The sequence below is a fragment of the Apodemus sylvaticus genome, chromosome 2 (genome assembly GCF_947179515.1).
Source record: "Apodemus sylvaticus chromosome 2, mApoSyl1.1, whole genome shotgun sequence".
Lineage (NCBI taxonomy): Eukaryota > Metazoa > Chordata > Mammalia > Rodentia > Muridae > Apodemus > Apodemus sylvaticus.
The window spans coordinates 156647073-156671277 of record NC_067473.1 but is presented as its reverse complement, the minus strand read 5'-3'; the positions used below and the strand labels follow the sequence as shown (position 1 = coordinate 156671277).

At 38.1% G+C, this 24205-nt stretch overlaps 1 protein-coding gene across 1 annotated transcript in view; it reads left to right on the top strand.

The window, feature by feature from the left end:
• The first annotated feature begins 16070 nt into the window (after positions 1-16070).
• Positions 16071-24205, top strand: part of LOC127678093 (vomeronasal type-2 receptor 26-like) — a 30431-nt gene continuing 22296 nt past the window's right edge. The window contains exons 1-2 of the mRNA XM_052172899.1: positions 16071-16282; positions 17459-17756. Coding sequence (XP_052028859.1) covers positions 16071-16282; positions 17459-17756 — 510 coding nt within the window. The remainder of the gene's footprint in view (positions 16283-17458; positions 17757-24205) is intronic.

Here is a 24205-nt window from a genome sequence, read left to right as displayed (position 1 = left end):
GTATTGTTCCCAATGGAACAAGGGCCGGAGATAAAACCAGGGGAAGGGTGGAGGCTGCCGGCCATGAATGTCACAGCTAAATGCTGTGGGGGAAGGGACAATTCCCCCTTAATATTTAATTTTTAACAACTCTGGATATAAATATATTCATCCATTGGATGATGGGCTTTTACCAGTGAGGGAAAACAGAGGTCTGACCGCCTTAAACATTAAACGACATCTTTTTCAGGGGAGGGGGAAATAGACTGCCTTAATAATTTAAGGACAGTCTCTCAATGTCAAACCCTATGCAGCCGGATGTGCTTTTCAGGGAAATTTGGAAGCAGGATTTTTTCCTTTTCCCTTGTAGTGCCTTGCCTCGCACCTCAAACTGATGCCCATGTTTGTTATATTAACAAACATGCATAGTTCCGAATACTATGCAGCCTCATTTTTGAGGATCCACTGGTAAAGTAAATGCTCTGTGAATATGAGCTGGCTGGCTGGCCTTTATAACCACCCATCCTTGTCCTGGTGGCCAATGCTGTAGAGGCTGATCTTCTGAGTGTTGAATCTGAGAGATACCTGCTTGAAGCACACAAGATTAAGAGAAAAAAAACCTGTCTGGTCAGTATCAAAAGGCCCAAGGCAGTCAATTTGATTGCAAATTTGTGGCTCAGGCAGGAGGCCTGGCTTGCAAATTAAATGTAAGAACACAAAGGAACCTTTCTTCCCAAGTAAGTGAGAAGTGGCTTAGGGAATGCCTTTGTGAATAAATTATACTTACCAGCATCTTTAGGGTGTGTTTACCTGTCTTACAAATCTCTCTGGCAGACAACGTGCTCCATCTTCTCCTTGAGAAAAAATACAAACTGACCCTCTCCCCCAAATTAAAACAGGGTCTGGACCATTCCATGTATTAGTTAAAGGGTCCCACCACTTAACCATGGCATAGGAATTGGAACTGGTGGGGTGCCAGTGCCTGTCTGGTGCAGATAGACGATTCCTTGACCCATTGGGTTATAAGGAATTCTACTTTTATGTTTAATACCAAATTCTTTACAAAATGAGATAAAGTTCTTACCAGAATAGGCTGGTCCATTTTCTGTCTTAATGACCTTGGGTAATCCCATGGTATTAAAGGCTTGTAAACAATGATCGATTACATTTTTAGTGGCTTCGCCCGAATGTAGGGAGGCAAAAAGAAGTCCTGAGCAAGTATCAATGCAAACATGTCTACATTTTAAGTTTCCAAATTCTGCATAGTGAGTTACATCCATTTGCCAAATTTGATTGGGCATAAGGCCATGTGGATTAACCCCTAAATGGGGAACTGGTGCTAAAGTAAGGCAATTTGGGCATTGTTTTACAATCATTCTTGCTTGCTCCTTTGTTATCTTATGACGGAGTCTTAATGTGTGGCTAGAAAGATGAAATTTATCATGATCACATTTAGCCATTTTTACAGGTTCTAAAACTAAAGCCTCTCCTATAAGAGCTCTGTCAATGCACTCATTGCCCTGAGCCAAAGGTCCAGGAAGACCGGAGTGAGCTCGCAATTGTGAAAACAAGGATCCAGCTGGCGTATTAAAATTAAATGTGCCACAGGTTTCTAATAAGGGGACAGATTCGGCAACATACAAACTGTCTGTAAAAAGATTAAAAGTACTATCTACAGATTGAAAGACACTTAATATCGCTGTCAGCTCTGATAACTGAGCAGAAAGCCCAGGGGTCTCTATAACCACCTGTTGATTATTAATAAGATATCCAGCTCTTCCTTTGGAAGAGCCGTCTGTGAAAATTAAAAGAGCATTATGCAACGGCTGTAAAGGTGTCATTTTAGGAAGTACAACCTCATGCATATTTAAAAACTTTATCAATTTGTCTTGAGGATAATGATTATCTATAGTCCCTTCAAAGCCTATCTGAGCAAGCAACCAATCTGTGCTATGATGTTTTAACCAAGCATCTTGATCTATGTTATAAGGCTGAAAAATAACGTCTGGTTCTTTGCCAAAATAGGTTAGCGCCTGCTTTCTTCCAAGCACAATTACTTGGGCTACTGCCTCATAATATGGCAAGATATTACGCCTTGAAGACTCCCTCAAATGAATCCACATCAGAGGAGCCTTTTGCCATAATAAACCTGTAGGCAAGTGAGTCGTATTCAAAATTAGCAGATACAAAGGTAAAGAATAATCTATATAGGTAACAAACTGATTTTCAATAGCTTTCTCTACTATCTGTAAAGCCAAAAGTCCTTCTGAAGTTAATAATCTAGGGGATGTAGGATCAGTATTCCCCTATAGAATATCAAATAAATGTCGTAATTCTCCTGTAGTAAGCTTTAAATATGGCCGAAGCCAGTTAATGTCACCCAATAACTTCTGAAAATCATTTAAAGTTTTTAAATTGTCCCTGTGAATAATTATCTTCTGGGAAAAATTAGCTTGATCTGTAAGATTGAAACCCAGATAATTATACAGATCCTGGGTTTGTACTTTTTCTGGAGCTATTTTCAATCCTTTAGTGGCTATAGCTTGCTGTAAATCCTTAAAACATAAAAGCAAAGTCTGAGGATTTTTTCCAGCAACAAGAAAGTCATCTGTGATAAAGGTCTCTCCCCCACACTTAGGACAGTTTTCTGGGGAGCAAACTGATTGCCCACTTATAGCACCCCTGTTATTAGGGCAATCACTTTTAAAATGACCTAGACTACAACATTTAAAACACCTTTTATTTCCTCGTCTCTGCAAGAGTATTCCCTGGATGGTGGTTCCCTGCAATGCTGCAGCCATTGCTAGACCCTGATTATAAGAGGGGCCAATTTCAGAGCAGAGACGAATATAAACAGCCAAGTCTGTCTTCCCCCTGTGAGGTCTGATGGCCTTGCGGCAGGCTGCATTAGCATTTTCATAAGCTAGCTGAGTAACCAACGGATTTTCTGCCTGAGAATTTCCAAAAATTCTGTTAGCTATTTTTAACAATCTATCCACAAAATTCTGAAAAAGCTCATCAGGAGCCTGTTTGACACCTGTTAAGTTTCCACTAAGATCTCCCTTTGATGGTAAAAGATTCCAAGCACAGCGGGCAGCCATCACAATCTGCGCATATATTGCAATGGGAAACCCAATCTGATTAGTATTTCCTGCATATACACCTTCTCCCAGTAACATATCTGCATTCCATGCTGGATGGCCTGCCTGAGTTTTTACTGTGGCAGTTCTTTTGCTAGCCTTACACCATTCACAACTCCAAAGCAAGAAATCTCCTCCTGACAAAGTAACCTTACACAAAGTTCTCCAATCCTGTGGAGTTAAATTTGACTCTATCACAGTATCTAATAAAGCTTGTGTAAAAGGGGCTGTAGGGCCATATTGAGCTACAGCTACCTTTAATTCTTTTATCACTTTGAATTCCAATGTCTGATATTGTCTAATCCTATTCTCCTGGTCTTCGATCTCAAGGACAGGAAAAGCTAAGAGTTCTGACGTATCCTGCCCTTCTCCACGAGCCTGGCTTATTGCTCTTTCTAGTGGCGATTGGCACGACTTGAGATCATCGTTCTCTCTAGTATTTGATACCCTTTTTAGCTCCTGTAATTCATTAGTCAATTTCTGAAATTTAATTTCAAACTCCAACTTTTGTAACTGCATATCTCTCTTAATCTCGTCTCCTGCCATCAAGGTCATAGGCAGAGCAGATGGCACAATAGGGGCCCATTTTTCCCCATGAAATTTAGCTGTTCTCTTTTTGGGATGAGCTGCCTTTTCTATAATTAGCTCATCAGCACTATCTCCGCGTTTTTGTAACTTAGGGTGGGGAGTCAAACCCTTTCCCTTTTGCCTGAAGCAGCCCTAGGATGCTGCAGGGCACTAGTTTCCGCGCGAACTTTCCTATCCCATTTTTCCCTATCTATCTATCCCAAGCAGCTACTATGCCGGGCCAGCACAATTCTGCTTGCCTAGCCGTATCCATCTGCACCCACAACAATAGTTTCAAAGGATAAAATTTTACACTAGCGCTAGCATTTAACTCCTATATTTGTTTACCGTGCAGATACCATCTTCTTTCCAATTTTTCTGCTAAGCTTTACCAGATAGGGTCACCTCAGGAAATTCTCCCGTATCAGGACTGTCTGTGTTCAAGGCGCCACTATGTAGCCGCCCGTGGCCACATGTGAACTAGATACCTGGAAAAGAATTCTGGTGATAAACGGGAAGGAGACGAAAGGGAATTGAGTCAAGACGACAGTTGCCGATAGAGACTGACTTTACTATTATTTACCCAATATATATAGTCTTTAGAAAGCAACCCTGCCCCCCAAATGGCCGTGAATTCCTTGGTTCTTCTCAGCGGGTCACCTGCTTCCAGTAACATAGGTGTCTGCTGGTCTCCAGGTGAGACTGCCCTGAGGCAGCCTTGGTAGTTAAGGTGAAAGTGGCTGTATTGTTCCCGGAGATAACACCAGGGGAAGGGTGGAGGCTGCAGGCCATGAATGTCACAGCTAAATGCTGTGGGGGAAGGGACAACAAAAAAGAAGGCCAAGACCAACTTTGTTCTAGGCCCCCAAAACTGTATTTTCTCAAACAACTTATACAGGCAGGGAAAAAATTAAGGCAAGTGGGATTCTTCACTTAGCCCAGGTGTTCAGCCAAGGTGAATCTTTGACAGCTTCAAGATGTTTTCTTCTTCTGGCAGGGCACCATTGACCACTCGATTTCTCCAAGGTCTGTAGCTAAGGAGAACTCAAAACCTAAGCATATTTTTAAAATGAACTCTAACAGAAAGTAAGATCAGTTTGGCTCCTGGCACCTCTGTTCAATTTCCTGATCCTCTATACATCTTCTCTATCTCTTCCCATACCTGATGCTTCCTCTCTTTTTCACCTCTCCCTCTTTGCTTCCTAACAAGTCCCTCTTACCATCTACTTCCCATGATTATGTTGTTCCCCCTTCTAACTTGGACGGAAGCATCGACTCTTTGGTCTTCCTGTTAACCTTCATGTGGTTCAAGAGTTGGATCATGGCTATTCCATGCTCTTTGTCTAGTATCCAATTATCAGCAAGTATTTGCCATGTTTGTTCTTTTGTGATTGAGTTACCTCACCTAGGATGATATTTTCCTGATCCATCCTTTTGCCATTAAATTTCATAAAATCATTGTTTTTAATAGCTGGGTAGTATTCCATTGTGTAAATGAACCACATTTTCTGTATCCATTACTCTGTTGAAGGCCATCTATGATGTTTCTAGCTTATGGTTATTATAAAAATGGCTTCTGATGATACCAAGTAACCATGGTTTTGTTAGCTTATGTTGATGTCCTTGCCTCTTGCCATCTGGTTAACTCTGGTGTTAGCTGGTCTTATGTTTCTGATTGTAGCTTGTCCCTCCAGTAATCCTGTGCTTTAGCCTTCCTGGGAGACCAATTCCTTCTGGGAGGAATTCGGGTATGGAGAGCTATGGCACATGATTAACTCTGGGGCACAGAAGTAAACCAGAAGGATCCCGATCCTGCCTGTTCCTTGGTTCTTCTGTTCTGATGGCTTTGGGAAGGTCCCTCTTTGGCCTGGCATTTGAGCAGAAGTGGTGGTCTCACCAGCATGTGCTATCATTTGATTTTTTAATCTTAGCAATTCTGACCAGTGTAAGACAGAATTTCATAGTTGTTTGGATTTGCATTTTTCTGGTGACAAAGGATTTTAAAAGTTTCTTTAACATGTTCATGGCCATTTGAGACTCTTCTGTTGAGGATTATGTCTCATTTTTTAATTGGGTTATTTGTGTTGATTAACTTCTTGAGTTCTTTGTAAATTTTGGAGATTAGCTTTCTGTTAGATGTAGGAGTGGTAAAAAGACACTTTGCTGAATGTTGGCTACCATTTTATCCTATCAACAGTGTCCTTTGCCTTACAGAAACCTTGCATTTATATTAGTTTCCATTTATCAATTTGTGATCTTAGAGCCTGAGTCATTGTTGTTCTGTTCAGGAAATTGTCTCCTGTACCAATTCATTCAATGGTACTTCTCAATTTCTTTTCTATGTGATTTAGTGTATCTGGTTTATGTTGAGGTCCTTCATCCACTTGAATGTGGATTTTTTGCAGGATGGTAAGTATGAATCTGCTTTCATTCTTCTAGAAATAGACATATATTTAGAACAGCACTATTTAATAAAGACGCTTTCCATTGTATGGCTTGATGTTGTTCATTGTATGGCTTGAGGTTCTTCATCAAATTTCAAGTGTGATAGGAATATTGGTTTATTTTTGGTTCTGTGATTTGATTACCTTGATCAATGTATCTGTCTGTGTACCAATACCAGGCAGTTTTGTTAAAATCAATATTGCTCTGTAGTATTTGAGATCATGGATTGTAATTTTTCTTTATGTTTTTTATTGTTCAAGATTGTTTTGGCTTTCTTCAGTTAATTATTTTTCAATGTGAAATTAAGAGTTCTTTTTATAAGGTCTATAAAAAATTGGGGTGATATTTTGATGGGAATGGTATTGAATCTGAAGATTACTTTTGTTAGGATGGTCATTTTCATTCTTAATCCTACCAATACATGATGATGGGAGATCTTTACATCTTCTGGTATTTCCTTCCATTTCTTTCCCCTGGGACTTAAAGTTCTTATCATACAGATTATTCACTTGTGTGGTTAGAGTTACACCAAGATATTTTATAATATTCATGGTTTTTGTTAAGGGTGTTATTCCCAAATTTTGTTCTCAGTCAGTTTATTATTTGTATAAAGAGAGATACTGATTTCTTTAACCTATTTTTGTATCCAGTTACTTTGCTGAAGCTACTTATACGCTGGTGTTCTCTGGTGTTGTTTTGGGGTCACTCACATATACTTTCTTATCATCCACAAATAGTGATCAATTGATTTGTTCTTTTACAATTTGTATCCCCTTGATTTCTTTTAGTTGCCTTATTACTCTAACTAGGACTTTAAGTACTTTATTGAATAGATAGAATGTCAATGGGAAGCTTTGTCTTCTCCCTGAATTTAGTAGAATTGCTTTAAATTTCTCTCCATTTTGCTTGGTGTTGGCTATTGGCTTACTATTACTTTCCTTATGGTTAGGTATGTGCCTTATATCCCTGATGTCTCTGATATTTTTAACCTGAAGTTGTGTTGACTTTTTTCAAAGGCTCTTTCAATATTAGTAATGAGATATTCATGTAAAATTTTATTTCACATTTTTTATATGTTGGATTATTCATGGATTTTTCATACACTGAATAATCCCTGAATCCCTGGAATGAAGCCTACTTTATGATGATGGATGATGTTGTTTTTTGTTTTTTATAAAATACGTCCTGGATTTGGTTTGCTAGTATGTTATTGAGTATTTTTCCATCGATGTTCATAAGAAAAATTGATCTGGCATTCTCTTTCTTTGTTGAGTCTTTGTGTGGGTTTAATGTTAGGGTGACTATGGCTTCATAAAAAGTTTGGCAGTGTTCCTTCTGTTTCCATTTGATGGAATAATTTGAGGAGTACTAGAATTATCTCTTCTTTACAAGTCTGGTAGAATTCTGTGTTAAAACCATCTAAATCCCTGCTGTTTTGGGGGGGGTTGGGGGAATTTTAATGACTGATTCTTTTACTTTGGTGGTTATAGGGCTATTTCAGTAGTTTACCTGATCTAGATTTAAAATTGGTAAGTGGTATTTATTTAGAAAATTATCCATTTCATTAAGATTTTTCCAGTTTTTAGATTACAGTCTTTTGGGATAAGAACTAATGATTCTTTCAATTGTTTCATTAAAAATTGTTATGTATCTCTTCTCATTTGTAATTTTGTTTAATTGGATTTTGGCTCCGTGTATCTTGGTTAGTTTGGTTAAGCATTTCACTATCTTGTTGATTTTTTTTTTTTGTTTCATTGATTCTTTGTATTGTTTTCTTTGTTTCTATCTAATTGATTTCAGCCCTGATTTTGATTATTTCCTGGCTTCTACTCCTATTTGGCCTGATAGCTTCTATTTTCTACAGCTTTCAGGTGTACTTTTAAACTGCTGGTATTTGACATTTCTAACTTCCATTTTGGAGTACTTTATAGTTACTATGAAGTTTCCTCTCAGTACTGCTTTCCTTTTAAATGTTCCATTAAGTTAGGTATCTTATGCCTTCATTTTCTTTTTTCTAACGTGTTTTTACTTTTTTCCTTTTTGAATTAATTATTCAATTTATTTACAACTCAAATAATATCTAGCTTACTGGTTTCTCCTACTCAAACCCCCAACCCACATGTGCCCTCTTCCCCCCTCCTCTTTGTCTCAATGAGGGTTTTCTCCTACCCACCCACATTCTCACTCTTTAATGCTCCAGTATGGACCTATGATGGGGCATCAAATCTCCACAGGACCAAGGGCATCCCCTCCCATTGCTGTCTGACAAGGCTATCCTCTTCCATATATGTGTCTGAATCTATGGATCCCTCTCTGTATTGTCCTTTGTTGGTGGTTTATTCCCTGGGATCACAGGGTGTTCAGTCAGCAGTGTTCTTCCTATGGGCTTGCAATCTCCCTCTGCTCCTCCAGTCCTCTGCCAGTTCCCCTACCATAGTCCCTTAGCTTACTGTGAATGTTGGCTCCAAGCATGCACAATTTCAATGGATATTTCCTGGAGTACCCTCGAAGGAACAGTCATACCATGTTCCTGTCAGAAAGTGCCACTTGGCAACAGCACCTGTGCTGGCCTTTGGTGTCTGCAGAAAAGATGAATCCCCAGGTTGGGCAATCCCTTGATGACACTTTCTTTAGTCTCTGCTCTACTTTTTCCCCCTTCCTTTCCTTTGGACAGTCACATTTATGGGTTAAAAACTTTGAGATTGGTGGGTGGCCCCTTCCCTTGACCTATCTACTGCAGGTGGTCTCTACAGGTTCTCTCTCCCATTTTCTGTGCATTTCAGGTATAGTGATCAACTTTGGGTGGGGAGCCTCTAAATTCTCTGGCGTCTGTGATCCTCCAGTGTTCTGCATTCATTGAATGCTAGAATGTCTTTAAGTTCCTTATTTTTCACCTGAACAAGGGATAATGAGTAGATAGTTGTTTAATTTTTCTGAGTGTGTAGGATTTTTTGTGTTTCTGTTGTTCTTGAAATTCAGCTTTAACCCTAGATGATCTTATAATCTACAAGGCAATGTTTCAATTTTCTTCTCTCTGTTGAGGTTTGCTTTGTAACTATGAGGTCAGTTTTGGAGAAGGAACCATGAGGTGTTGAGAGGTATATGTGTGAAATTTTCTGTAGATATCTGTTAGGTCCATTTGATTCATACTATCTGTTAGTTTCATTATTTCTGTTTATTTTTGTCTAGATGACCTGTTAATTGGTGAGAGTGGGGAGTTGAAATCTCCCACCATTAATGTGTGGAGTTCAATGTGCAACTTAAGCTTCATCAATGTTTCTTTTAAAATGTAGGTGTCCTTGTGGTTGGGGTTTCAGGGTTTAGTATTGAGAGTTCATTTTGGTAGATTTTTCCTCTGATAAGTATGATGTGTTCTTCTCTGACTCTTTTGACTAATATTGGTTCAAAGTCTATTTTCTTAAATATTATAATAGCTACTCCAGCTTGCTTCATGTGTCCATCTGCTTAGAAAATTTTGCTGTAGCCCTTTACTCTGAGGTAATGTCTATATTTATTGCTGAGGTATATTTCTTATATGCCAGAGAATAAATCCTTGTTTTCATATCCATTCTAGTCGCCTCTATCTTTACTGGGAAATTAAGTTCATTAGTGTTGAGAGATATTAATGACCAGTGATTGTTATTTTCTCTAATTATGATGGTTTTGGTGGCTGTGGTGCCGGTGCTGCTGCTGATTGTGGTAGTGCTGTGTGTGTGTGTATGTGTGTGTGTGTGTGTGTGTGTGTGTGTGTGTATGTATGTTTCTTTATGTTTTGCTTCCCTTGGTTTTGCTGGTATAAAATTACTTATTTACTGGGTTTTCCTGGATACAGTTATCTTCCTTTGGTTAGAGTTTTCCTTCTAGTATTTTCTGCAGTGCTCATTTGTGGATAGATACTCCTTGAACTTAGATTTGTCTTGAAATATCCTGTTTTCTCCAATATATGGTGATTGAGAGTTTTGCTGGATATAGTATTCTATGTAGTCCCTGCCATTTTTTAGAGGTTGCAAAATATCTGTTTAGATCCTTCTAGTTTTTAGAAGCTCTGTTGAATAGTTAGGTAAAATTCTGATAAGTCTGCCTTGTATGAAAGCAGCCCTTTTTCCCTTGCTGCCTCTGATGGCATAGGTTTAAACTTGACCAGTCATTGGTTGGCACCTCCCATAATTTCTGTGCCATGCTTATGCTAGCCCATCTTCCAGACAGGATAAATTGTAATTTGAAAGTTTTGTGGCTATGTTGGTGTTCCATTCCTCCCATGGAAGTCTTGATTGGTTATAGGAAATAACCAATCAAGGTTTCATATCTCCCATTGATAAAAATCTTAGCCAGGGTTACCCTCATTGAGTCCTGGGATTTTCCATTGCTCTTGGCTTCTTTCTTGACTCAGAGACACCCCTCCCACCATTTTTACTCTCTCATTTACTATCTACTTCCCTCCTAACACATGGTCCCTTGTATTCCCCTTAAACAGAAAATTATTAAATTCCTTAAATATATCCAGCAAAATACTAATAGGTGAAGGAAATTAATAAGATTTCCAAAACCTGAAAGTGGATATAAAAACAATAAAAACCCCCACACAAAGTGGAAGAATACTTGAAATGTAAAATCATGATGACCAAACAAAAATTTCAGATACAAACATTACCAACAGATTCAACAAATGGAATATAGAATCTAAAGCATAGAAGGTATGATAAAAAAAAAATTGGAACATTGGTCAAAGGCATTGTTGAACATAAAATGTTTCTGACACAATTTCCTGAAAATCTAGGACAAAATGAAAAGACAAAATATAAGAATAATAAGAAGACAACTTGGAAAGATTCCCAAATAAAAGCCCAGAATATATTTTCAATAAAATCATGGAAGAAAATTCCCCTTAGGGCCCATGCCCTACATGGGGATTACAACAGGGAGTGACTCCCTGCCACCATCTCTGCTCCCTGACAGAGCAGAAAGGCAGCACCAGGTACTGATATATCCGGAGTTTAAGATCTCTGGGGTCACAAACCACCCAGAGGCTTGTGCACAGGACCTGGGCAGATAGGCAGTTCGTCTGTGTGCCAGCTTGTCTTGGGGCCTGCTTCCTACGTGGTGATCGGCATTTGTAGTGACTCCGCACCACCATCTTTGCTCCATGCCAGAGCAAATAGGGAACACCAGGTTCACTGAGACAACCCAAGGATAACATTGCTTGGGGCAAGACACAGCAGGGATCCAATGGCACACAAGAGGAGGGCAGCACATCAGCAATCTGTTCCAGGGGAAACCAAGTCATTCAGTGTTGTGGAAATAGCCTTACAGGCTCACAGGCAGTTGAAGTACCAGACAGTAACAAAAAGACCAACTAACACCAATGAGAACTAGATGGCTAAAGGCAAATGTAGGAATGTAACTAACAGAAATCAAGGCAATATGGCAGCATCTGAACTCAATTCTCCAACAACAGCAAATCCTGGATACCCCAAAACACCAGAAAAACAAGATTTGAATTTAAAAGCACTGGTCATGATGCGGTTAGAGGAACACATGAAGGACATAAATAAATCTCTTAAAGAAATTCAGGATAAAATGAATTAAAAGATAGAAGCCATTACAAGGGCAACACAAAAATCATTTAAAGAAATTCAGGAGAATATGGGTCAAAAGATAGAAGCCAATAAGGAGGAAATGCAAAAATCACTTACATACAGGAGAACTTTAGTCAAGAGGCAGAAGCCATGAAAGGAAATACAAAAATCTCTTAAAGAATTACAGGAAAACACAAACAAGCAAGTGAAGGAACTGAGAAAAACCATTCAGGATCTAAAAACAGAAATAGAAACAACTAAGAAATCACAAAGGGAGACAACTTTGGACATAGAAAACCTTGGGAAGAAATCAGGCGCCATAGATGCAGATATCAACAACAGAATACGAGAGATAGGAGAAAGAATCTCAGAGCTACAGATACCATAGAAACCATGGACTCAACAGTCTAAGAAAATGTAAAATGCAAAAAGCTTTTAACCCAAAACATCCACGAAATCCAGGACACAATAAGAAGACCACACCTAAAGATTATAGGCATAGATGAGAGTGAGGGTTTACAACTTAAAGGGCCAGCAAATATCTTCAACAAAATTATGAAAGAAAACTTCCTTAACCTAAACAGAGAGATGCACATGAATATACAAGAAGCCTACAGAACTCCAAACAGACTTGACCAAAACAGAAATACCTCCTGTCACATAATAATCAAAACGCCGAATGTACTAAACAAAGAAAGAATATTAAAGGCAGTGAGAGAAAAAGTACAAGTAACATATAAAGGAAGACCTCTAAGAATTACACCAGACTTCTCACCAGAGACCATGAAAGATAAAAGATCCTGGGCATATCTCATGCAGACTCTAATAGAACACAAATGCCAGCCAACACTACTATTGCCAGCAAAACTCTCAATCACTAGAGATGGAGAAAACAAGATATTCCAGGACAAAACCAAATTTACACAATATCTTTCTACAAACCCAGCCCTACAAAGGATAATAAGGGGAAAAACACCAATACAAGGAGGGAAACTCTATTCTGGAAAAAGCAAGATCGTAATCTTCTTTCATCAAACCCAAAAGAAGATAACCACTCAAATATAAAATTAGCATCAAAAAATGACAGGAAGCAATAATCACTACTCCTAAATGTCTCTTAATATCAATGGACTCAATTTTCCAATAAAAAGACATAGACTAACAGACTGAATACAAAAACAGGAACCTACATTTTGCTGCATACAGGAAACACAGCTCAGTGTCAAAGACAAAAACTACCTTATAGTAAACGGATGGAAGACAATTCTACAAGCAAATGGTCTCAGGAAACAAGCCAGAGTAGCCATTCTAATATCAGATAAAATTGACCTTAAGTCATCAAAAGAGACAAGGAAGGACACTTCTTGCTAGTCAAAGGAAAAATCTACCAAGAACTCTCAATTCTGAACATATATGCTCCAAATGCAAGGGCACTCTCATTTATAAAAGAAACTTTACTAAAGCTCAAACACACATTGCATCTAACACAATAATTGTGGGTGTCTTCAATACTCCACTCTCCTCAATGGACTGATCAGGAAAACAGAAACTAAACAGGGACACAGTAAACTAACTGAAGCTTTGGACTAACTGGATTTAACAGATATATAGAACATTTCATCCCAAAGCAAAAGAATATACCTTTTCTCAGCACCTCTTGGTACCTTCTCCAAAATCAATCATATAATTTGTCACAAGACAGACCTCAACAAATATAAGAAGATCGAAATAAACCCATGACGCCTATCAGATCACTACGGAGTAAAATAGTCTTCAATAGCAACAAAAACAACAGAAAGCCCACATACACATGGAAACTTAACAATATGTTACTCAATGAAACCTTTGTCAAGGAAGAAATAAAATAGAAATCAGACTTTAAAATTTAACAAAAATGAAGGCACAACATACCCAAATTTATGGGACCTAATGAAAGCAGTGCTAAGAGGAAAACTCATAGCCCTGAGTGCCTCCAAAATAAAAATGGAGAGAGCATACACTAGCAGCTTAATGACACAACTGAAAGCCCTGGAACAAAAAAAAGCTAATTCACACAGGAGGAGAAGACAGGAAATCATCAAACTCAGGGCTGAAATCAATCAAGTAGAAACAAAGAGAACCATACACGAATCAACGAAACCAGGAGCTGGTTCTTTGAGAAAATCAACAAGATCAATAAATCCTTAGCCAGACTAACCAAAGACCACAGAGACAATATCCAAATTAACAAAATTAGAAATGAAAAGGGAGATATAACAACAGAAACTGAGGAAATTCAAAAAATTATCAGATCCTACTATAGTCAACACAACTGGAGAATCTGGAGGAAATGGACAATTTCTTAGACATATACCAAATACCAAAATTAAATCATGATCAAATAGATCATCTAAACAGTCTCATAACCCCTTAGGTCATAGAAGGCCTTTCAACCAAAAAAAAAAAGCACCGTACTAGATGGTTTTAGTGTAGAATTCTATCAGACCTTCAAAGAAGACTTAACACCAATACTCTTCAAACTATTCCACAAAATAGAGACAGAAGGAACACTACCAATCTCATTCTATGAAGCCACAATTACACTGATACCAAAACCACACAAAGATCCAACAAAGAAAGAGAATTTCAGAGCAATTTCCCTTATGAATATAGATGCAAATATACTCAATAAAATTCTTGCCCACCGAATCCAAGAACACATCAAAACAATCACCCACCATGATCAAGTAGGCTTCATCTCAGGGATGCAGGGATGGTTCAATATCCAGAAATCCATCATTGCTATCCCTACATAAACAAACTCAAAGACATCTTTACAGATTCTCTAAAGGACAGAATGACCTGGAAAAGAGTCATTCAGATTCTAAGAGACCACCCGTGTTAGTCAAGACTCAAAATTTTCAACCACCACAATTGGAGAACAGAAAAAAAATTTCATGAAAAATCTAAAATTAAACATCCATCTAAAAAAACCATCCTTTCAGAATGCACAAGAAGGAAAACTCTAATCCAAGGACATTAACTACGTGCATGAAAATGCAGGAAATAGATAATTGCATGCTAGCAAAACCAAAATGAAAAAATCATGAAAGTACACACACACACACACACACACACACACACACACGCATGCATGCACATGCACGCACACATACACACACGCACACACTCATATACAAATCTGCACACTATCACAACAAACATCACAATAAGATGTAACAATCACCAAATGCAGATACTATTGTGGATGCCACGAAGCACATGCTGACAGGAGCTGATATAGCTGTCTCTTGAGAGGCTCTGCCAGAGTTTGACATGTAAAGAGGTGGATACTCACAGCCAACAATTGTACTAATCACAGGGTCCCTAATGGAGGAGTTAGAGAAAAGACTGAAAAAGCTAAAGGGGTTTGCAACCCCATAGGAAGAACAACAATAAAAACCAGCCAGACTCCCTAGAGCTCTCAGGGACAAAACCATCCAGCAAGGAGCACACATGAAGGGACTCATTGTTCCAACTGCATATGTACCAGATGATGACATTGTCTGGTATCAATGGGAAAAAAAAGGTCCTTGGCCTAGAGATAGCTTGATTCTCCAGTGTAGTGGAATGACAGGTCAGTGAGTGGGAGTGGGTGGGTCAGTACACTCATAGAAGCATGGGGTGAGGGAATGGGATAGGACAGATCTGGAGAGGAATCTGGGAAAGGGGAAAGCATTTAAACTGTAAATACATAAAATAGTCAATAAAAAATACACAAGTGGATATTTGACCCAATATAGTAATCAGAAATAATGTTTTCTAATGTAAGCCTTTTTCTTTTCCTTACAGAAATACACTAGCATGATACTGATGTTAAATAATTAAGAGTCCATTCCTTCTCCTCACAAACACTGAGCCCTTTGATGCCTCCTTCAGATGACTCTTCATGACTTAATTTTGTTTACTCTGGTTAGTCTCTCTTTACCCTGAGAACTGGACAAGTCTCAACTCAGTGAGTGTATATACCCCAAAGGTGTTTTACAAGACTTCACCTTTTTCTTAAGTGTGTGTTTTCCTGGGAATCAGGATTCCCAGGTGCCAAGAGAGAGGTTCCTGAGCCCTTGGAGACTCACAGTGACTCTGTGAAGGGGACATAATCTAGGGCTAAGAAAGTATAAAACAGATTGGACTCCAGGGAACCGAGGGAGTGTTTGGATACTGGTGGGCCTGGACCAGGGCAAAACGATGCTTTATAACCTTGATCCACATGGATCAGCCAGACATCTTTTACCAGTTTGTTGATGTGCTCCCAGGGATGATTAGTCCAAGATTCTCAACTGAATAGATATCTGGATATTATCAATTATTTATTAATGCAATTATGAAATTACTCATTGCTTTCTCTCTCCTGATTTTTCTCATTGTATTCCAGGAACAAATTTCTTGTTTCTCCTTAAGTATACCTGCTTCACTTGGTTACTATCAAGATGGGCATTTTGTTATTGGAGGACTCTTTTCCCTCAGAGTGACTGCTAGAGACAGTAGAATTAAATTTGGCTTTAATGATGCAATGAATATACCTGAAGCTGTTTTGTAAGTGCTTGGCTTCTCTTTTTTAAAAAAATATTGTTTCAGGATTTCATAGATGTAAACAACATATCTTGATCTCACCCTACTCTACTGCTTCCCTTCCAATGTCTCCTGCCTTCATCTTCATGGGGTCTTTCTGTCTGTCTGTCTTTCTTTCTCTCAGTCTCTCTCAAACTTTAACGTATTGAGTTCTTTTAGGCATGCCAATACTGCAGGAGTATAGTGCATTATCTAGAGTCTAGGCAAGCTACTAGACAAACCTCCTAATGAAACTGACTGTCCCTTCCCCAATAGCCACCAAATGCCAATAGCTACTCAGCCATGACTGTGTGTCTCTCCTGTACACACACTGAATTATCTTAAACATGTAAGAAGTTTTTGAAAGCACTTTGGTTGTAAAAACAATTTTTTTTTTTAGTTGTTTAGTGTATTGTATTGAGAAGATTTTACTTTTCCTGTTTTTAGTTACGTTTGATTCTAGTTTTTTTTTTTTTCAGTTGCTATTGGTGATCAAGTGCTATGTATTTTCCTGAGGTTTATTCTATTCTTTGTAGACTGCATGAAAAACTAAGATTTAATGTTTGCTATTTCCCACATGCTTTACTCTTCCATTTTATTTCTCAGACACAGATTCTACAGTAAATATTGAAAAATGTATATTTGATAGTATGTGGTGGTACAAAACTTTAAACTCAAAACTTAAGAAGCAGAGGCAGGTAGATCTTTGTGAGCCTGAGTTTAACCTAGAATACATAAGGAGTATAAATTAAACCTTCTTTGAATAAGTGAGACACTGCCTCAAAAAATTCAAAAACAAAAATAATGGATTTAATAACAAGTTGTACTATGAATATTCTTTTTAGCACAATTTTCTCCATATTTTTAATATTAAATATATTTACTGTTTCTTGGAATAGCATGTACAATTTTTGTATGAATTACATGGTTATAAATAAAAATGCAGAATTTGAGAGGTAGAATGGGAGGAGCTACATAGAGAAAAGAGAGGGAGGTAAAGAATGTAATTACATTTTAATTACTTTATTAAAATATAGGAATTAATATAAGTAATAATATTATATAAATTAATATAAAGTACACAAATTAATTAAAATAATTAATATTATTAATTAATATAAGATGAACACAAAAAATGATCTTTCCAATTTTTCCTCCCAGCAATCTCACCAAAAATTATCAGCATCTGTTGGCAATGGTTTTTGGTATAGAAAAAATCAACAAGGACCCAAATATTCTATTCAATATGTCCCTGGGATTCTATCTCTTCAATGTTGACTTTTTTGAAACAAAAGCCATGGAAAGTTCTATGGCTTTGCTCTCAGGAGAGAGTCCCCCAATTCCTAACTACAGCTGCAGGCCTGAGAAGACTGATAAGCTGGTTGCAGTGATAGGAGGCATTTCAACAGGAATATCAACTCAGATCTCCCGAGTTCTAAGTCTCTACAATATCCCACAGGTACTAAATGCTAATTAATCCAGTTATTGATTATTTATGAGGTACGTGACTGCTTAATAATTTACTATTTTGTTATAATTCTTAACTCTGAAGAATAATTTCTTAAGATAAAATAATATTTGTAAAATAAATTTAATTTCAAAACCTTTAAAATTAAAAAAAATAAGTAAAAGTAATAGCAACCTGTATTCTTACCACTCCAAGAATATTTCTTTTGCTATTTACCATTTTCATTACTGTCTTTCTTTTGTCCAGTTTTAGAGCATCACAAAGCATGAGAGCTATAATAATTCTATGCAAATATGTACACATTAACTACTAGGAACATATTCCTGATTATTTTACTGTGGTATCAGCTCATATTGCCACAGAAGATTCGTTTGTAATAAGAACCATTTGTCCTGTTTGTCATTTTCTCCTGTTGATAGGAAAGTGTTTAATTTTGTCTTTGTTTAAAAATCTTTCTGTTGATCAATTATGATTTCTTATAAAAAAAAGGCTACAGAGGTAACATTTATAAGTCAATTCCATCTTAGTCATAAACTTGGAAAAATTTACTTAGAAATAAATTAGCAGATAACAGTGATCCAGTGGTTAATGTTTCCTACTACCCTCAGTGAAATAACATAAATCTTAGTAAAATGAATGAGGCTACCATGCTGTTTCATTTTTATTATTAATTTTTACTTAGTTGCTTATTTTTGAGGCATTCTCACTATGAAAATTTGCCCAGTCTTGAACTTTCTTTGTAGCCCAAGGTAGCATTAGAGAGATCCTCACGCCTTAGCTTACCCAGGACTGGGTTTAAAATCAGACCCCATCATGCTTGACTAGATTTTTATTTTTATAAGATTTTATGAGTTATTTTTTGAATATTTGTCTTTTTATTTATTTACATTTCAAATGTTTTCTCCCTTACCAGTCTCACCTCCCCAAACCCTCCACAGCATCCCCCTTCCCCTTTGTCTCTAAGAGGGTTATTCTGCAACCACCCACCCACTCTGCCCTCACTCCTCTAGCATCCTCCTTTACTTGGACAACAAGCCACCACAGGACCAAGTGTCACCCCTCTGTTTGGTGCCAGATAAGGCATTTCTCTGATACATATGTAGTAGAAGCCATGGAACCACCCATGTATGTAGCTGTGTCCATGGGATCTCTCCAGGGTCCAGTTAGTTGATATTGTTCTTCTTATTGGGTTGCCATCCCTTTCAGCTCCTTCAGTGCTTCCCCTACTTCTTCCACTGGGGTCCCCAGGTTCAATCCAATGCTTGGCAGCGAGGTTCTGCATCTGTCTCCACCAGGTGCTGGCAGAACCTCTCAGAGGACAGCTGTACTAGCTCCTGTCTGTAAGCATTTGGCATCAGCAATAGTGTCAGGTTTTGGTGTCTGCAGATGTGATGGATTCCAAGGTGAAGCAATCTCTGAATGGACTTTGCTTCAGTCTCTGCTCCATTTTTACTTTTTTGCCCCAAGTTTGCTTCATACAAAAGGATTCTGCATTAAATATTTTGAGATGGGTGAGTGGTCCCAGGTCCCATCCCTCAACTGTTAGCCATACCTATCTTCTGGAGGTAGTGTCCTCAGGATCAATCACCCCTCCTTTGGGTATTGTAGATAATGTCATCTCAATTGGGTCTTAGGAGCCTTTCAAATCCCTGGAATTTGAGACTCTGGTGGTTTTTCCCACCTGCCTGTTCCCTACCATGGAATATTCTGAATTTTGGGGCTAATATTTATTTATCAGTGTGTGTATACCATGCATGTACTTTTGGGTCTGGGTTACTTTACAGAGGATGATATTTTCTAGTTCCACCCATTTGCTTGCATAATTTGTGAAGTCATCATTATTAAGAGCTGAGCAGTATTACATTTTGTAAATGTACTACAGTTTCTGCATCCATTCTTTAATTGAAAGACATTATGGTACTTTCCTGCTTATGGCTATTATAAATATGGCTGCTATAAAAATAATGGAGCATGTCCTTGTTATATGTTGGGGCATCTTTGGGGTATATGCCTAGCAGTAATATAGCTGTGACTTCAGGAAGTTTATTTCTTCTTTTGAATATATTATTTTTGAAATATGTTTATTATGACATAATAAATACAATTATTTATAAGAAATGTGTATATAACTGTACTTTGCTCATTTTGGTCACAGATTTATTTACATTCTAAATGTTTTCCTGGTCTCCCTCCCAGAATTTTTAACCCCATTCCCCCTACCCTTGGCCTCTGAGATTGTGCTTATCCATTCCTACCACCCACAACCTGTGCCCCATCATCTCCTTTCCCTCCAGCATCCAGTCTCTACAGGAATAAGAACATCATCTCCCACTGAGACCAGAGTGGGCAGTTCTCTGTTACATATTGGATATGGGTCCCTAGACCAACACATGTATTCTCTTGGGTTGGCAGCCTAGTCTCTGGGAGTTCCCCGGGATCTGGGTTAGTTATACTTTTACTCTTCCTATGTTGTTGTCATCTACTTCAGCTCTTTCAGTCTTATTCCTATCCCCTCCATAGGGTTCTTCAACCTCAATCCAATGGGTGGCTGTAAGTATCTGAGTCTGTCTCAGTTATCTACTGAGAGTCTCTCAGTGGATAGCCATGCTAGATTCCTGTCTGCAAGTACAACAAAACATCACTAATATTGTTACAGTTTGGAGGCCAACTGTGTGATGGATCCCTTGTTGCCAAATCACTGACTGGCCTTTCCTTCACTCTCTGTTGCATTTTGACCCTGCCTTTGTTTTAGACAAGAACAATTCTTAGTCAAAAAATTTAAGGGTAGTTCAGTGATGCCATTCCTCTACTTGGGACCCTGTCTATTTGGCTAATTCTAATTCGAAGTAATTCTGTACTTTTTGGCTAATATCTACTTATCACTTGGTATACACCTTTTAAGTATATTCTATTGGGTCTGGGTTACCTCAACCAGGGTGATATTTTCTCGTTCAATTCATCGTCTTGTAAAAGTCATGATGTCCTCCTTTTTTTTATTCAATATATTTTTTATTTACATTTCAAATGATTTCCCCTTTTCTGGCCCCCCACTCCCCGAAAGTCACATAAGCCCCCTTCTCTCCCCTTGTTCTCCCACCCACCCCTTCCCACTTCCCTGTTCTGGTTTTGCCTTATACTGCTACACTGAGTCTTTCCAGAACCAGGGGCCACTCCTCCATTCTTCTTGTACCTCATTTGATGTGTGGATTATGTTTTGGGTATTCCAGTTTTCCAGGCTAATATCCTCTTATTAGTAAGTGCATACCATGATTGATCTTTTGAGACTGGGTTACCTCACTTAGTATGATGTTCTACAGCTCCATCTATTTGTCTAAGAATTTCATGAATTCATTGTTTCTAATGGCTGAATAGTACTCCATTGTGCATATATGCCACATTTTTTGCATCCATACTTCTAAACAACCTCAGCAAAGTGGCTGGTTATAAAATCAACTCAAGCAAATCAGTAGCCTTCCTATACTCAAAAGATATTCAGGCAGAGAAAGAAATTAGGGAAATGACACCCTTCACAATAGCCACAAACAGTATAAATTACCTTGGGGTTACTCTTACCAAACATGTGAAAGAGCTGTATGACAAGAACTTCAAGCCTCTGCAGAAGGAAATGGAAGAAGACCTCAAAAAATGGAAAAACCTCCCATGCTCATGTATTGGAAGGATTAATATAGTTAAAATGGCTATTTTCCCAAAAGCAATATACAGATTCAACACAATACCCATCAAGATCCCAACTCAATTCTTCATAGAGCTAGAAAGAGCAATTCTCAAATTCAACTGGAATAACAAATACCCAGGATAGCTAAAACTATTCTCAACAACAAAAGAAATTCTGGGGGAATCAGTATCCCTGACCTCAAGCAATACTACCGAGCAATAGTGATAAAAACTCCATAGTATTAGTACAGTGACAGGCAGGCAGATCAATGGAACAGGATTGAAGGTCCAGAAATGAACCCACACACCTATGGCAACTTAATCCCCGACAAAGGGGCTGAAAACATCTAATGGAAAAAATGATAGCCTTTTCAACAAATGGTGTTGTTTCAACTGGAGGTCAGAATGCAGAAGAATTTGAATCTATCCATCCTTGTCTCCTTGTACTAAGCTCAACACCAAATGGATCAAGGACCTCCACATAAAGCCAGACACTCTGAAGCTAATAGAAAAGAAACTGGGGAAGACCCTTGAGGACATTGGTACAGGGGGAAAGTTCCTGAACAGAACACCAATAGCTTATGCTCTAAGGATCAATAATTGACAAATGGGACCTCATAGAATTACAAAGTTTCTGTAAAGCAAAGGACACCATCAAAAGGACAAATCGGCAACCAACAAATTGGGAAAAGATCTTCCCCAACCCTACATCAGATAGAGGGCTAATATCCGATATATACAAAGAACTCAAGAAGTTAGACCCCAGAAAACCAAATAACCCTATTAAAAATGGTGTACAGAGTTAAACAAAGAGTTCTTACCTGAAGAACTTTGGATTGTTGGGAAACATCTTAAAAAAATGCTCAACTTCATTAGTCATCACAGAAATGCAAATCAAAACAACCCTGAGATTTCACCTTACACCAGTCAGAATGGCTAAGCCTAAAATCTCAGGAGACAGCAGATGTTGGCGAGGATGTGGAGAAAGAGGAACACTCCTCCACTGCTGGTGGGATTGCAAGTTGGTACAACTACTCTGGAAATCAGTCTGGCATTTCCTCAGAAAACGGCATGTCACTTCTGAAAGATCCTGCTGAACTACTCCTTAGCATATACCCAGAGGATTCCCCAGCAGGTAATACGGATATATGCTCCACTATGTTCATAGCAGCCCTATTTATAATAGCCAGAAGATGGTAAGATGTCCTCCTTTTTAATAGCTAAAATTCAAATTTTTCTTTTCCAATGATGGCTACCTGGCTGCCTGTGACTATGAAACTTAGGCACGTAGCCTAACATAAGTTCAATATAATCACAATGTCCTGAGACATTTTTTATAATTTCTTTTAAATGAGTAATCCACTCATACTTCTTAAGCATGAACTGTGGAGCTGGCAGTGCTGTATTGTAGACCATATTCTATTCATGTTTCTTTTCTAGTATCATATTGGCATTTTTGTTAGTGTTTTTCTGTGTAGAATAAGTACACCGTCTTTAGTGTATGTAAATGAATCCCTAGTATATATAAACATTTCCAACTTTACCTGTGATAGATAATCCCTTCTTTCAATTTCTTGTCTTCTCCAGCCTAAGTGCTGTATGTCTGTTCTCAACTAGTTCTGGGTGTTAGGTCCTCTGTATGCTGAGTCTTACATCTTTCTTTCTTGATTAGTTTTCAGTTTCAGAGCACATTCTTGAGTTAGAAAGGTTGTTCTGCGGTGGGTATTTATTTAACTTACTTGGATAGTACTTTTCAGCAGATTTATTTAGTTACCTATTTTTACTTTCATTTTTTCCCCCACATTTAAAAATTTCTCTAGGAAATGCCTGTTTGCTAAGTTCAATTTAGATTCAGAATTGATTCTCTTATTGCATGTACCTGCTTATGTCAGCATTGTTTATGATGTTTTATGAATATTGGTTACTCTATGCAACAGAGTAACATATGCCATTTTTCTTACTCTCTTTGATTTCTAATACTGACAAATTATGGCCTCATGGTGGTGTCATAGTTGTTTGTTCTGTCTCTCTCTGAGTCTCCCTCTCCTCCTTTCTGTCACTGTCTCAGTCTCTTGTCTCTCTCCTTCAGTGTGTTTGCCTGTGTGTTTGTGTATGTATATATGGCTGTGTGCTTGTGTTTGACCATGGGCATTAATGTTTGTGTGTGTGTGTATGTGTGTGTGCATGCATGCTCGTGTGGGTGTGCATGAGTATATGTGTGTTTGTGTGGTATATGTGGCACATATGATATATGTCAGGAAAGCATAGGTAGGCATGTCAGTACACCTGACATTCTTCCTTCATCACTTTCTCCACTGTTGTTTGAAATCAGGGTTCTGAATCTGAAACTTGAGATTTTGAGCTGACTAGTAAGAAAGCTATAGGGATTTGCCTGTCTCCACCCTACTATGTTAGGATACAAGCAAACACAGGCAAGTCTGACTTGTTATGGGAATGCTGAGGATTTTATTGCAGGCCCTTCTGCTTGTAGAGCAAGCACCTCAAACCCACTTAGCCACCTTTAAGCCTCATGATTATATATATATATATAATGTGTGTGTATATATATATATATACATATATATGTGTGTGTGTGTATGTATGTATAAAATCATACAATATAATGAATTTGTCATAACATCTTCATCCATGTATAGCATTTTATACATTGTTCTTCAGTCTCCTCAGTTCTGGCTTTGGCCTACTGGACTCTAGAGTTATAATATAATGTTGAGGTTAGCTCCTAGACACCAAAACAGTGAACT